The 13,787-nt window shown below is 49.8% G+C and overlaps 1 protein-coding gene across 1 annotated transcript; it reads right to left on the bottom strand.

Annotated features, from left to right (window-relative positions):
- Window positions 1–5,056: 5,056 nt before the first annotated feature.
- Window positions 5,057–10,177, bottom strand: LOC131672118 (serine/arginine repetitive matrix protein 1-like). The gene is made up of 8 exons (XM_058949105.1): window positions 10,020–10,177; window positions 9,538–9,792; window positions 9,055–9,482; window positions 8,771–8,986; window positions 8,465–8,707; window positions 7,986–8,401; window positions 7,483–7,913; window positions 5,057–5,289 (listed from the first exon to the last, which is right to left on the bottom strand). The coding sequence occupies exons 2-8, from the start codon at window positions 9,734–9,736 to the stop codon at window positions 5,165–5,167; spliced, it is 2,058 nt and encodes a 685-aa protein (XP_058805088.1). The 5' UTR covers window positions 9,737–9,792; window positions 10,020–10,177; the 3' UTR covers window positions 5,057–5,164.
- Between the last annotated feature and the right edge of the window lie 3,610 nt (window positions 10,178–13,787).

Below are 13,787 nucleotides of genomic sequence, written 5' to 3'. Positions count from 1 at the left end.
AAACTATGTTTACATCATTGAAATGAGTGCAACGCGAAAAATAGACATTTTTAATGAGAATCCAAAAGTGCCAACGGACGATAATTTATTCTCGCGTTTTGCTTAAACTTTAGTATCCGTAAGTTAGTCGTTCATTACATTGCCATCATTTCACTTGCTAAAAACATATTGGATTGTCATAGTGCAATTGTCAAAGAAAAAAAAATGTCTTTCACTTTTCAAAAATATTCATAAATGCAATGATGTACTTAATCGTGGAGACAAATACAGCATTTATCAATATTTTAACGTACAACTATGGAGTGCGAGTGACAAAAGTTTAATTGTTTCACTTTTATTCATTCGCGAATACACCTTTGTTAAATTCACATCAGCATTCATATATTTTTATAGAAAATATGAATTCAATAAGTAGAGACAATATCATAAATAAAATAAATCTAGTTGATCTCGCGGTGATTATCTTTGTTTTTAGAGTAAAGCATACCGCTCATGTCATTAACCGTTATTCTTATTGTGTTTGTTTATATTATGTTTGATTCCACCACTTGATCACGTTCAACAATTCCTTTATTCGTAAACATAGATATATCACGTTATATTATAGAGAAACTGTTATATATTCAATAAATAAATACTCAAGCTTGTAATGATTTATTGTATAATATGAGAAAGCAAGACATATCAGAAGAAGAGTTAGTAAGCGACTAACTAACGCTACATTCATGATAAACAAGTATGCGTAACGCTATTCAACTATTTAGAATTAATTAAAGAATCATACATTACAGAAACAAAATAAAATAAATAATTAATCTGTTAATAATTACCTTCAAGCCATTTTCTATAAATTTGTCATGTTGTTTACATGTAGGTAAAACGTTTTACTTGAATAATCTATCGAGCAGCAAAAATATCGCGATGACTGAGGAAACACACGTACACATACATCTTTATGAGCGGACTTATAAATAAGCCAACTTTTCCGTCCCCTTACGATGACTTGCATTAAAAACTGTGTTAAAAAGAAGATAAGATGTAAGAGGCAGACCAAGCTCCGCAATAAAATAGTAACGAAAGACCAAATACTGTAAGATGATTAAAAAAATGTCGGTTCGAGCATTTGCTCGTGCGTCGCAAAAACTCGAGCATCGAGCCGTATCGTAGACGGACTGGCGCGTGTTGGCGGAGTAAATGGGTTAATTGACTCGTCGCGTTCAGTAGGCCAGTAGCACACCGCGACTAGGTCTCAAACTTGCGCACCTCGCGCGGCCCAATTCACTGCGACCGGGCTTAAAATGCCAACGCGATGGCGAGCAGAGACTAACAAGCGTTCGGCCACCCCGTCGTATGGCGCTGCTCTCACGGCTGGCTGATTTTCGTGCCCGACTGTCTGCAGCCAGTCGTTGACTCGAAAGCAGTCGGATCGCGAAGCCGATCCGCGCGTTTGCGCACCTCGCGGGCGCGCGAGTAGTAGTGGTCGACGCTCGGGCCGACAGACTCGCATCGACTCGCGGGACTTTGTGCTCTTCAGAGCGGCGTCGAGTGCAGTCGGCCTCGCCAGGCACAGCTGCGATGCATGCAACAGCGCGTGCATGCCGGTGCTCACCTGGCCGCAGCTGCGGCAGCCGTCAGCTGTACGTGCCGTCGCTCTGCGACCGGTTGCCGCGATGCTCGATAGCGCGTGTTCTTTGGGGCTCGGGTACAGCGGTCGGCTGGACTCGCCAAGCTTGGTCGTCGATATGGGCCAATCCGAGGCGCGTGAACAAACAACAAAGCGCGGTAGCTGCCCTCGGCTAACTTGCACTGCTTAACTCGTGGCATTGGCAAATAACTCGTCAGCTGATTCTCTCTTGGTTCTGTTCGGAATGAGGATAGAAGGCTCACCATATCAATGCGACAGCACGCTACACGCCGCTTTTGCTCGTTTAACTCAAAGACTCGTTCGAGTACATGTGCACCAATAGGCTGCTGTGCACTCGTGCTATCTGTAGTTGTTGAAGGCTATCGCCGACAGTCGCCAACAGTGCAATTCGAGAGGTCCGCTGTCGTTAATATTATGCTACCAAGCTCGAATCTCTCGAGCAGTAATTCGTGTGGCTGAGAGAGCTCGGTGAGATTAAGAAGCAGTGCTGTACGGGCCTTGACACACATGCACACAAGCTCACACGAGTTCCGCTATAAGTGCCGAGCAAACAAAACGAATGGCTGCCAGCGTGTTCTCGGACATTCTTTCATTGTAACTTTGACTATTTCACTTGTTCACGAGGTTGCGTTACAACCTTGTCTTGTTTATCTCTCCAAATGTACTGCGAACATTACTAATCGTAAATATGAAAGTAGCGGTGCTGCAATCGATTTGATCGGTAGCTATTGCTGGCGACGCATCGGAATAAAATATATAGTGTTCTCGTAAGCAACCGACCAACTTGTTCTGACCTAGGCCGAAAATCATTGCAAAAGCATGCCCATTCACAAAAGAGGAGCCTAAGAGAATAAAAAATCAGTGATTTCGATTAGGATTGTTTCAAAATTTGGAGATTGAACACGGCATAGATGGCAGTCTTCTGACGCACACTAATTATCATTCATTAAATTGTTACATATTTTTAATATGCTTTTCATCAATTCATTAGAGTAATTAGTTCTTTGTATTGAAATCGGAAAAATCATATTTAATAATAATTTTAATGAAAATAAATCGAGATCAGAGTCTCCCCAGCGGATTTTCATCAGACTTTATTTTGTCGGTTTACGTCAAACCGATGTAAAAATTTATAGTGCTACCACAGCTAGTTTTAGCATGGGTATTATTATCGGGTGAAATGGAGTCCCTCGTTAAATCTCAATAGTTCTCAAGTAAGCAGGTTGCTGGTGGAAAGTTGATATCAAATGTTAAAGCTGAAGAGCAATGTAAAGTTGTTCCACTTTATCGAAGATTTCACTCAAAATCTCTATAAAGGTGGCTTTAGGATTGCCACAGAGCCATTTATTGAAGAGCTATTAAAGTCTAATGAATGTTTCAGGGCTATGAGATGACGCTGAAAGATATAACAAACTAATAAACACACAAGGCAAAACTTTTAGCAATTGAATGACTAGTTGTTGCTCCACTTTCAGCGTGTCAATGTGTATGTGTGTCGGCGGGTCCTCAAAGTTGAACTAGGCATAGGGTCCAGGCAAGCCTTTTTCTATATGCTCAAGTGAATTGAAATGAAAAACAGCCGGACAAAACGAGCATGTTGAAGGAGAAGTGCGTGTTACGTGATTGCTATAGATCGAGCAGTAGCTGCATCGTTGGATGCCGTTGCAGCTCAGGCGCATGTTTAGATAGGTAGAGTTTGGTGGAGAAAGGCTCGGAGAACGAGGACGTCGTGCGCAGGTCTTGCACGGACAGCGTCGGCCCACGCGGCGTCCTATCGCGGAAACTCTAGGGCAGCATGGAGCAGGTAAGCGGCTGATTGTACCTCATCAATGTCGTTAGCCTGAAATGCAGCTGGCGCAAGTTGAGCAGGACGAGCTGGACGGGCAGCCTTCCGATTCCGCCTGGAGAACGGCCACTCGGCCGGCGAGCGGCCGGGAGAGGAGGTAGGTGCGCCCAGTGAGCTGAGCCGCTACTGTGCGCGGATACTGGAGAATCGCGAGTACCAGACGCAGTGGTACTTAAAGTACTTCCCGGGCATCGAGCCCTTCCTGCGAACGCTGGGCCAGCGCGTCGGGCTGCGCGGCCGGGACGCGAAGACCGACACGACCGGCAGCGAGAGCGTCTACACGGCGTACGCCGGCCAGGAAATCATGTACCACGTGTCGACGCTGCTGCCTCACTCGAAGGACGACCCGCAGCAACTGGAGCGCAAGCGCCACATCGGTAACGACGTCGTTAACGTCATCTACAGCGACGACGCCGGCCTGCTCGACAGCTTCGAGCCCAGCTGCATCGGGAGCCGGGTCGCGCGTGAGTGCGCGTCGCCCGCCGACTCGCTGCGCTGCGTAGACGCGTTCGCGCTGGTGAGCGGCGGGGCGCACGAGAACGGCTGGCGCCTGGCCGTCTGCTGCGACGAGAGCGTGCCGCTGTTCGGGCCGAGCCTGCCCTGCCCGCCGCGCTTCCGCGAGTTCCTGCTGGCCAAGCTGATCAACGGCGAGAAGGAGGAGGCGAGATTCTGCGCGTCGGCCGGGCGCCTTCGTCGTCGCCGGGGACCGCGGGCTCGAGCACCGCTTCGAGCTGCACTGGACCGACCTCTGCGGGGACGAGGAGCTCTAGCGAGCGTCCGCGGACGCGCAGCGCTGCGTGCAGACACCTGCCACTTCCAGAAGCTGTCGGACGAGTCCACGGCGCCCACCGAGTTCGACTTTGGCTGGACCTCCGTGCCTGTGGCCGTCGACCGCCTTCAGCACCGACGCCATGGAGATCCGGCTCATGGTCAACGGCAACTTGGTGCACACGATCACCATGCCGAACCAGCGCCTGATCGCGTCCAAGCGGGACGTGCTCTTCGCCTCGAGCTCGTCGGAGCCTCAAGCAGGAGAGCAAGACGAGTGAGTAGCTCCGGCCGACCGGCTGTTGCAGTTGCCACGGGCCCCGTGCGCATCTAGCGCATTCCCCTGCTGCAGCAGCAGCAGCAGCAGCAGCAGCAGCCCGGGCTCCGGCAGCTAAACCTCGCAGCTACTCGCTGGCCGGTTCGTGCTGCTTAGCGCTTTCGCCGCTTGCCTGCAGCGTCGCACTACTTGGTTTTGCGCGCAATGTTCCCTCGGCAGTCCAGTGCACGGAGGCCCAGTTATCGCGAGGCTGAATACATTGCCGGCAGCGGCGCAACAGTCGGCTGCTTCAAGCGAACAAACAAATGGAAATATTGCATTTTCAAGTAGAACTGTTGTCTATTTTTGCAAAATATCAGCCGACATGTGTTAATAAAAGGCAAAACCAGTGCCGTGTGCGTTTATACGGTTTGTTTATCCTGAAAATCTGAAAATCTCCATGTCTCTAAATCTTAATGGTAAACAATGATTCGGAAGGTTCGCTGCACTGTGCAACTGCGTGCTTGAAACTCGAGCCAAGCTTGCCACCGGTCTTTGACACGTTCTAGCTAAGCTAATTGCGATAGTACAAGACATAATACAATCAAAACATTGGATACTGCGAGATCATTATCATGGCTGTGGACGATTAGGAAAGGCTGCAGATTGATTTTCGCTTGTTGGATTTCCGTTTGGAGCCATACTGACGGAACATAAGAAGCGACGATGTCTTGGCCGGCATGCTGTTGTATTTGTGGTTGCACTTGTTCAGACCTGTGTCCAACATAAACAATCGATTGATGTGGTGTAGTGCGTGTGGATGGTCGCTCAAAAGTCGTATTTAATTGCAAGTTGATAAAATCGTCATGTTAGTTAGGATTGTGATTCCGAATCGCTTGTGAAATATCAACGAAGCCGTAAGAGGAAAGTAACGCTGACATACCGTCCGAAGCTCATTGCAGCTAGTAGCGCGCATATAAGGTGTATCCACAGACTGTCAAAATTAGTGGTAATCATTGATGAAATAGTGATAAATCGTACTTACTCGCAAGCTGTTGAAAAGCAGCTGGTCGTGAGAGCAACAATCGAACAATCGAACAAACAAACGAACAAACGAACAAACGAACAAACGAACAAACGAACAAACGAACAAACGAACAAACGAACAAACGAACAAACAAGCAAACAAACAAACAAACGCAGGATCAATAAAGCACCGCGCAAGTACAGAGTGCCTTTCCCACAAGACGTACTGGCGTAAAAACTGAAAGTATTAGACGAGGGTTACAGAAAAAATATATAAGTCGAGTTGATTTCTCTTGACTTACAATAAACTTTATTCCAATAATAACAATTAGTTGTTGCCGATGCTGCGCTGCTGTTTCTTGAAGGCACGGTGATTTTACAAGAGATAGACAAACATAGGGAAAACTGTTAAAAAATAGTGGACTCCGCCTTGGACGAAGTATTGTTCTGTAAAACACGCACTGGTTCAGAATACTTCTCGTTCATGCAAGTGTAGTGCCTGCACCTACGACATTGGTCATATCGTTCAAGTAGGAATCAGCCCAGGATCAATGCGTGAATCGTGCACAATTTTCAACGGTCTGACAGCAGTATAAACAATTTCGAACTTCTCGTCAGATCGTCGGACTGGCTCGCAAAACATTGATTGCTCTTGACTTTCTGATATTGCAACAAGGCATATTTCGTTTCTTGGACCGACACACGTGCAAGCATTCGACGATATCGACGACACATCATGGAAACGCATTGTTATTTACAGCTTCAACATTCACTCGATTGCCCAGCACATTTTTACAAAGCGTGCGTTCGCGTCCTTGCAGATCAAGCCTTTAAGCTCAGTGAAAATTTCGAGTTTCCTTGACTAGCGCTACGCTAGCGCTTGAACATCGAGGACTCGGACTCGACGTGATCGAAGGCACTTTTATTGCGATCAGCGATTACTTACGATGCGGGCATCTGTAGAGTCTCTTACCGACTTTAGCTCTATGCACTGGTTTTCATTTTTTCTTTTTTCTTTTGCATTTCCGGCGGACTAATCAACAGCTCTGTCAATCCTCTGTACAACCCATATTTTTCCCTTATTTTATTTACTTTCCATGATTTTTTCAGAGGCTCATCGTCGGAAACTCAAAGACATGGGCAGCATAGAGGAACGAGAACCGAGACAGAACAGGTCTAGACAGAGGCTGGAAGCTCGGTCGGGCGGCTGTTTCGAAAAAGAGCTCGGTCTTGCCCGATATTTACACAGCATTCGCGCTCTTGTCAATGAAAATTCATCAAAAAGTGTAAGATCGCTCGTTAGATTCGACAGGGGAGCCATGACATGGGTCTTGCTAATTGTTTTGAAAAGTGTGAAAGCGACGTAACGATCGATCGATGAGTGCACGCGTTTACCAAGACATCCATTTGCTAAGACTATATCTATCAGGTAAATTGTGGGATTGCACGGTGCTGTGAGTTCGTATTGCTCGTGACAAGTGTATCGTAAGATGAAAGAGCGCTGGCAACAGAGAGAATGACCAAAGAGCAAGATTAAAAAGTAAAATCCGAAGGAATGTCAACGGATAGTCGGGCGTTCGCGAATCTCGTGGTACGAGTTGGCGCTCAACCCACGGCTCGCCGATGGATGAAAAACATTGGAGGGGACAATCGAAAGTAGAGGAGAGACAGGTGGCACGGTTGATCGCGAGCCCCGACACAAGTGCAGCTGGTACGGCGCGCGATGTGCACACAGGCACACAGCGCGTTATCAAGGCCGACCGGTGAACGGCTACGGCACGCTGACGAGCGCCAGGAGCAGCGCAAGGAAGAGCACAAGCAAGAGGCAAAGGTGCGCCGTTAGCTGATTAGTCATGTAACAGACGTACTTGGCGGTTAGTCGACACACGTCGTGCGAGACACTGCACACCATACCAACGCTGTCGCGAGGCCGAATCTCACCTGCCCAGTGCCTGCTGTCGTCGCTCGCGAGGCTCGTGCGCCGACCAGCCACGGCGCTGCTCGGCTCGCTGCCCGGCCACTCGGCGCTCCTCGCGGGCGGGCCACCGTCCCCTGAGTCATCCTCGCTCGGGCGCTGCTCGGCGGCCTCCGTCCGCAAGCTGTCCCCGTCGACTGGCCGCGAGTCCCGCCTCGGGCTACCCGCGGCCGAGTCCTCTGGGCCGACCCCCGCGGAGGCTGGGTCGGCGCGCGCGACGCCGCTCTGCGTCAGCTCGACGAGGGCCTCGAGGTCCCGGCACAGCTGCTCGTAGACCGTCGAGAGCTCGCGCTCGCTGAACGGCTCGTGGCTGCGAGGTGGCGGCCGGGGCGCAGGAGCGCTGCGGCCGGAGGAGCCGCTGCCGGCAGCCGAGTCGCCCTCGGCGGGCTCGAGCTCCCTGCGGGCGACACGGCGGAGAGGTGAGCGGCCCTGCCTGCAAGCCTCCTCGCGGCGGGGTACTCGCGCTTACCGGAGCAGCTCGCTGAAGCTCGCCCTGGGCAGGCTGCCCAGGCGGACGGGCCGCGGGCTGTCGTGCGAGGAATCGTCGGACGACCAGCTGTGGCTCGAGCCCGCGTCCGGGGGGCGCCGCCGGCCGGCGGGCTCCGTGGACGAGACGCGGCGCTCGTGGGCCCGTGCCTCGCGCGGCGGCGGGCGGGGCCGGCGCCGGAGCGGAGGGCGCGGACTGGACCGGCGGCTGCTCGGCAAGGCGTCCTTGCGCAGGCTGCGGTAGGCCAAGTCGTCGGTGACGAGGTCCGGTTGCCGGCGTGTCGCGCGCGGGCAGCGCGCACGCTCCGAGTCACTCGGGCGGGTGTGCAGGTAGTCGGAGTCGGCGGCCGCGGTGATGGGACCCAGAGGTATGCCGAAGGGCGGTTGCGGCTCGAGCACCTGTTCGCGCGCGCAACTGACAGTGAACAAACGGCAGAGGCGCACAGTGCCAACGGGACGGACCTTGGGCGTACTGTTGGCGTGGTGCATGCTGCGGAATACGACGTCGTCCAACGTGACGTCGGGTTCTCTCCTGCGAGCCCCGCCCGGGGCCGGCCCAGCACAGGGCACGCGACTGCGGCAGGGCATCGGCGAGGCGATCAGGTAGCTAATGCCGGTCAGCGACTGGGCGTCCGCGGGGCTCGGCCTCTCCTTGGGATGCATTCGCCTGTAGGCCATGTCGTCTTTCAGTCTGTCGGGCTCGTCCTGGTCAAGCGACAGCTTCTTCAATTTGCTCCGAGACAACTACGCGCTGCAGCGAGTCGTTACCGGGATCTGGTCCGCGCGGGTCAGGCTCCTGCTGTCGCAGGCGTCCGGACCGCAGGCCAAGCCCTTGTAGAGAAGCTCCTCCGCGGTTCTGCGCTCGGCCCGGTCGAGCAGGTCCTCGTCGCCCAGCTGCAGACTGTCGTAGATGGCCTCGAGCTCGCACAGCGCTTCCTCCAGATTCCGCGAGCTGCGCATCCGGTGCGTCCACGTTGGCTCCGCCTAGAGGGGACGATCGGTTAGGCACCTGACTGCGGCGGCGAGGCAGCGGATTAGAAGTGCCCACGTACCGCGTCGGATGGACCCGAGGGCGGCGTCGGCGGCGTCGGCGGCGTCGGCGGCGTGGGCGGACGGCGGCCCGAGCCGGTGCTCTCCAACTCGGGAAAACGCCGCGGCGCCTGCTGAGCGAGCGCGCCTGGGGCCCTGCCGCCACTGCTCACGCGCTTGAGGTACCTCTCGGTCCTGGAGGCCCGTGAGCGCTTGCTGGCCGGCGCCGCGCTGCGCCCGGGCTCGCGGCCGTCGGCGCCCTCGTCGAGGCTGCTGTCGCCGCGCAGCTGCTCCACCCTACGCGCCTCCACGCGCGCCTTCACCTGGTCCCGGCGCGTCGTCACCGCCGCCCGCCGCGGTCCGTCCAGCGGTCCGTCGCTGCCGCGCGCCAGCCGCGCGGCCAGCGGCTGCCAGCCCGCGCCCGGCGGGCGGCCCGTCCACTCGGGCTCCCCTGCGGTGCAAGCCAAGTCAGTCGGCGGTGCCAGGCCGGGCGCCCGGTCGAGTACCTCTGGGCTGGCGTCCGAGCCTGTCGGCAGACGGGTCCTCCGCCGAGGACGACGAGGACGACGACGAGGACGGGGAGGACGGCGGATCCTGCGTGCCCGCGACGGCGCCGAGCCTCCGTGCGCCGCCTGCCTCCACGAACCCACTGCAGCCGCGCGGATCGGGCGGCGGCGGCACGGCCCCGCTCCGCCACCTGTCCATCCGCACGCGTAGCAGCGAGGCAGCCGGCAGCGCAGCTCGTCGACACCAGCGCTCGGCTGCAACGAGGCGTGGACGCTGACGAGCGCATTGGCAGCGGCAGCGCCGCTAGCAGACGACGCCGGCCCTCGTGCCGTGCACGTGCGCCCCGCGAGTCCGCGCCGCTCCTCTCGCGCGCCTCCGCGCTCGCGAGCTCTGCTGTGACGTTCCTCGTCGCCATCGGCAACGGGCGACCTGCGGCGGCGCAGAGGCGCTACCCGAGATCGACCCGCCACGCGGTACGTACCTGGAGCAGCGCTCGCGACCTTCAGCTCCCGTGCGCACCTCTGCTGCGCTGGCGCATGGCCTACTCGTGTTACTTGGGTGCCGAGCTCGACTTGCGGACGCGAGAGGCACGGGACCGTGACTGCCACTCGTGTGCTGCTCGCAGGCCACTCGCCGCCAATCGCCACTGCGGACAACTCTCTGGCTCAGTACAAGTCGGCCAAGATGGCAGCTCGCTCGGCAGATGTCGGCAGTAGGCGCGCGCCGCCTCTGTACGGGCGGGCAGGACAATCTCTGCGCTTTTTTCGTATTTGCGGCCGGTTGCCCATGCGACTAATTACTCCGAGACGACCGATTACCTCGGCCTGTGATATCACAGCTGTATGCACCAGTCGATAATAATTATATTAAAGGTTCTTGTACGCGCGCTTATTTGGGCAATCGACGTTTGCATTTCCAACGGCTGGACGATGGAGTCGAGGCAATAGGACTAATAATAACATGACAATTAGAAGCTTTGTACGTGTCTGGACGAAAAACGCTACTTGCAGCTGAATTGGAGATGCGTTACGCGCGGATGCGTGGCGTGCCGCCAATCGTTCAGTTGCGGAGCATATAATGGTGATTCGCGCCCGCCGCCCCGCGCCGGAACGCGTAAGCTCGGTTAGCGTGGCGTTGAGAGCAGCGTGGTATAGGTGCGATCCGATGGGTAACAGCCCTCACCGTCTCTGCGCTTGGCCACTTTTTCTATTTATATATTTTGGAATCGTTAGCTCACTTTTGCTTCGTGCACGCTGCCATTTTATTTTCGCTTTGTCCGATTCTTGGCTGCGTATCGCGTCTTCGCCATGTAAACGTTCGAACTGCGCGTGTACGGTGCACGCTCTCAGCGATGAATCGTTGGACGCTTTCGACATCGACGCGATCTATCGTTACATACGTACTTATTACATTTGGCCGCGTCGGTTGTCACGGCCTTTTCTCGTCACGCTCCTTTCTCCGCCGGTATACCGAACATTGCGTTCGTAACATGGGTTTTTTAAAATGTCAAAAACAACTAATAAGGTCAATCTACTGACTCCAGATTCCCATTCTAAGAGTTGCATGTATGAAACGCGATAAATGCCATTGGCCGTCAGATTGGTCTATCCATTACCGTTTGCGTTCAATCGAATTCGCGTTCTTCTTTTATTGCTTAGTTTGGACTTTACTTTAGGACCAAGTAGTCGTACAGATTTCTAAGGTGCCAGCCACGAGTCATAAGTGGTGCCGAATGACGCAATAATGTGCTTTATGGCATGCGCTTATTATATGGCAGGGAGGCGAGCCTAATTAATGGAGATTTAACGAGCGGATAAATAAATAGAAATGGGCTGAGGAATACTGTAAGCTTATGTATATCGTTGCTTTATTCCAGACACCTCGCTGTGTCGCTTGAGAAAGGAGCGTTTCTTTGTCGGTTGCCTCGCATATATATATGGAAACTCAAACAAAACTTACAACTAACTAATCGAATATTAACAGTTAATTTGAGTATTTTAATTGCCGTACGAATTTCATCTTGCAAGAGTCATTTCTCCAGCACATTATATTCCTTATAAGCTCAATGTATTTTCTATTTAACGCTAAATTTGCAATTCATTCAACGTTTGATCGCTGAGGAAAGTGGACGTGTTTCCCTTACGCTCTACTCGTAAAGCTAAATATTAGCCAATCGAGTAAAGTGACTATCCGAGTTAATATAAATTTGTCTTGACAATATAAAGGAAGCAAAGTAACGGCCAAAATGGACACTCAAAAGGGGGACATAATGTCTATTCCTACTCGAAACAACACCGAAGAGTGGAAAACTGTAACCAGCAAAAGACAACGAATTAACTCAACGAATCAACTAAATACCAAATAAGAAACGGCATATCCAGCTATCGGATTACTGGCTACGTTAATCTACCTACCAAGTTCTTCGTGATAATTAATCGATAAAGTGAATACAATGAACAAGGAAATCAACACATTGAAAATAATTGTATATAACGTAGAAAATATTCACTTTTTAGAAAATCTACTGAAGACAGTCGCTGAAGACAATTATACACTTAAAGTGGTGGGGCAGAATAAAATAAAAATACAATTGACAACAGCAGAAAAATATCTACCCATCATAGTCATTGCACTAAAAGAAAAAAAAACACTCAATTTTATACATATCAGCGCAAAGAACATAAGTGATTAAAAGTGGTATTGAGAAGTGTGCACTCATCAGTAGACATAAATGATTTCAAATTTGCCATAGAGAAACACGAATACAAGGTAATAAGAATCCGTAATAATCAGCATCGTGTGACAAAAATACCATTATCTCTATTTTCCGTAGAAATACAAGATTACAATAGCCAAAACAATTATAAAGTAAACAGATTATTAAACACTATAATTAAATTTGAACCACCGTATATTAAAAGAGACACGCCCTAATGTCATATAATATTGTCAAGAACTCGGGCATACTAAAAATTATTTCCATGATAATCCAGTTTATGTCAAATACGCAAAATAACACGTAACTAAATGTTTTATAAACATTGTCAAAGAATTTCTCTGAAGCAATATTTCTGCAAGGTTTATGCAAAGTTCAATCAAAATATTTCAACGAAAATTTTATAATAAGTATCTGAAATATTTTCACAATTTTTTCCAAAAATTATTTTAACAATATTTTGGGGAACTGTTTGGGGGAATATTGCGTCCCATTGAAGAAAAAATTAAAGATGTATAAAGTACGCAATTCGCGGGGAAAACTACTCTGCAAATTACAAAGGATGTTCAGTTCGCAAACAGCTGCAATAAAAATTATTCCCTAGATTGAGAGATAAAACTTTCACTCAAAACAGAAATAACATAACTTAATTCTAAATACCAACAGAATCAGATCAAACAAAACATTTACCAAAGTAACGGCAAAATAAATTGAACATAGCAAGACAGATTTAAAATCGAAACAAATAAATACAGAGATAGAACCTGTTAAAACAAAATGATTTACTTTGTTTTTACTATGATTAACTCAGAAATAATGAGAACATTGAATATGTTTTAATAAGTTGTGTTTTATTAAAAACTGTAACACAGGTGCGTATCAAGGTTCGAATCAGACTAGATTTATAGGTTTTGTTAAAAAAAATTAAAGCTTGCTTAACAACGTAAACATAAGGAACGTTCTTGAATAAATGAATCGCGTTCTAAAATAAATAAAATGTAACACAAATGTACTGTTTTATTCTTAACAGAGCCAAGTAAATGACAGATCCCAAAAAGTACAAAATATTGCACTGAAATATTTTTAAAAAACCTGGCAAAAATATTGTAGAAATGTTTGTGAATAAATAAATTATGAAAATTTCATTAAAATATTTCATGTAATATACCTAATGTATTGCAAAAACAAAAATGTTTCACTGAAATATAACATTAGCGCAAACTATTAGAAACGCTTTTTCTGTAATATTGTATAAAAATATTCCAAAAACGTTGCCGCAATATTCCCCAAATTCCATTCCCTAAAATATTATTGATATAATTTTTGGACATAAACGAGAGAATATTTCAGAAACTTATGAAATTTTAGTAAATATTTCGATTAAACTTTGCACAGCCTTGCAAAATAATTGCTCAACATATTTAATAAAAATGTTTTGGCAATGTTTGTAGAAACATTCCATAAATCATCGATGAAACATTGCAGAAGTGATTCATGCAACATTGCCGTTCAATGTTTTAGATCAATTCTGGT

Source organism: Phymastichus coffea, unplaced genomic scaffold (assembly GCF_024137745.1).
Source record: "Phymastichus coffea isolate CEN01 unplaced genomic scaffold, Cenicafe_Pcof_1.1 PCOF00143, whole genome shotgun sequence".
NCBI classification, from domain to species: domain Eukaryota; kingdom Metazoa; phylum Arthropoda; class Insecta; order Hymenoptera; family Eulophidae; genus Phymastichus; species Phymastichus coffea.
This window is presented reverse-complemented; position numbering and strand designations above follow the sequence as displayed.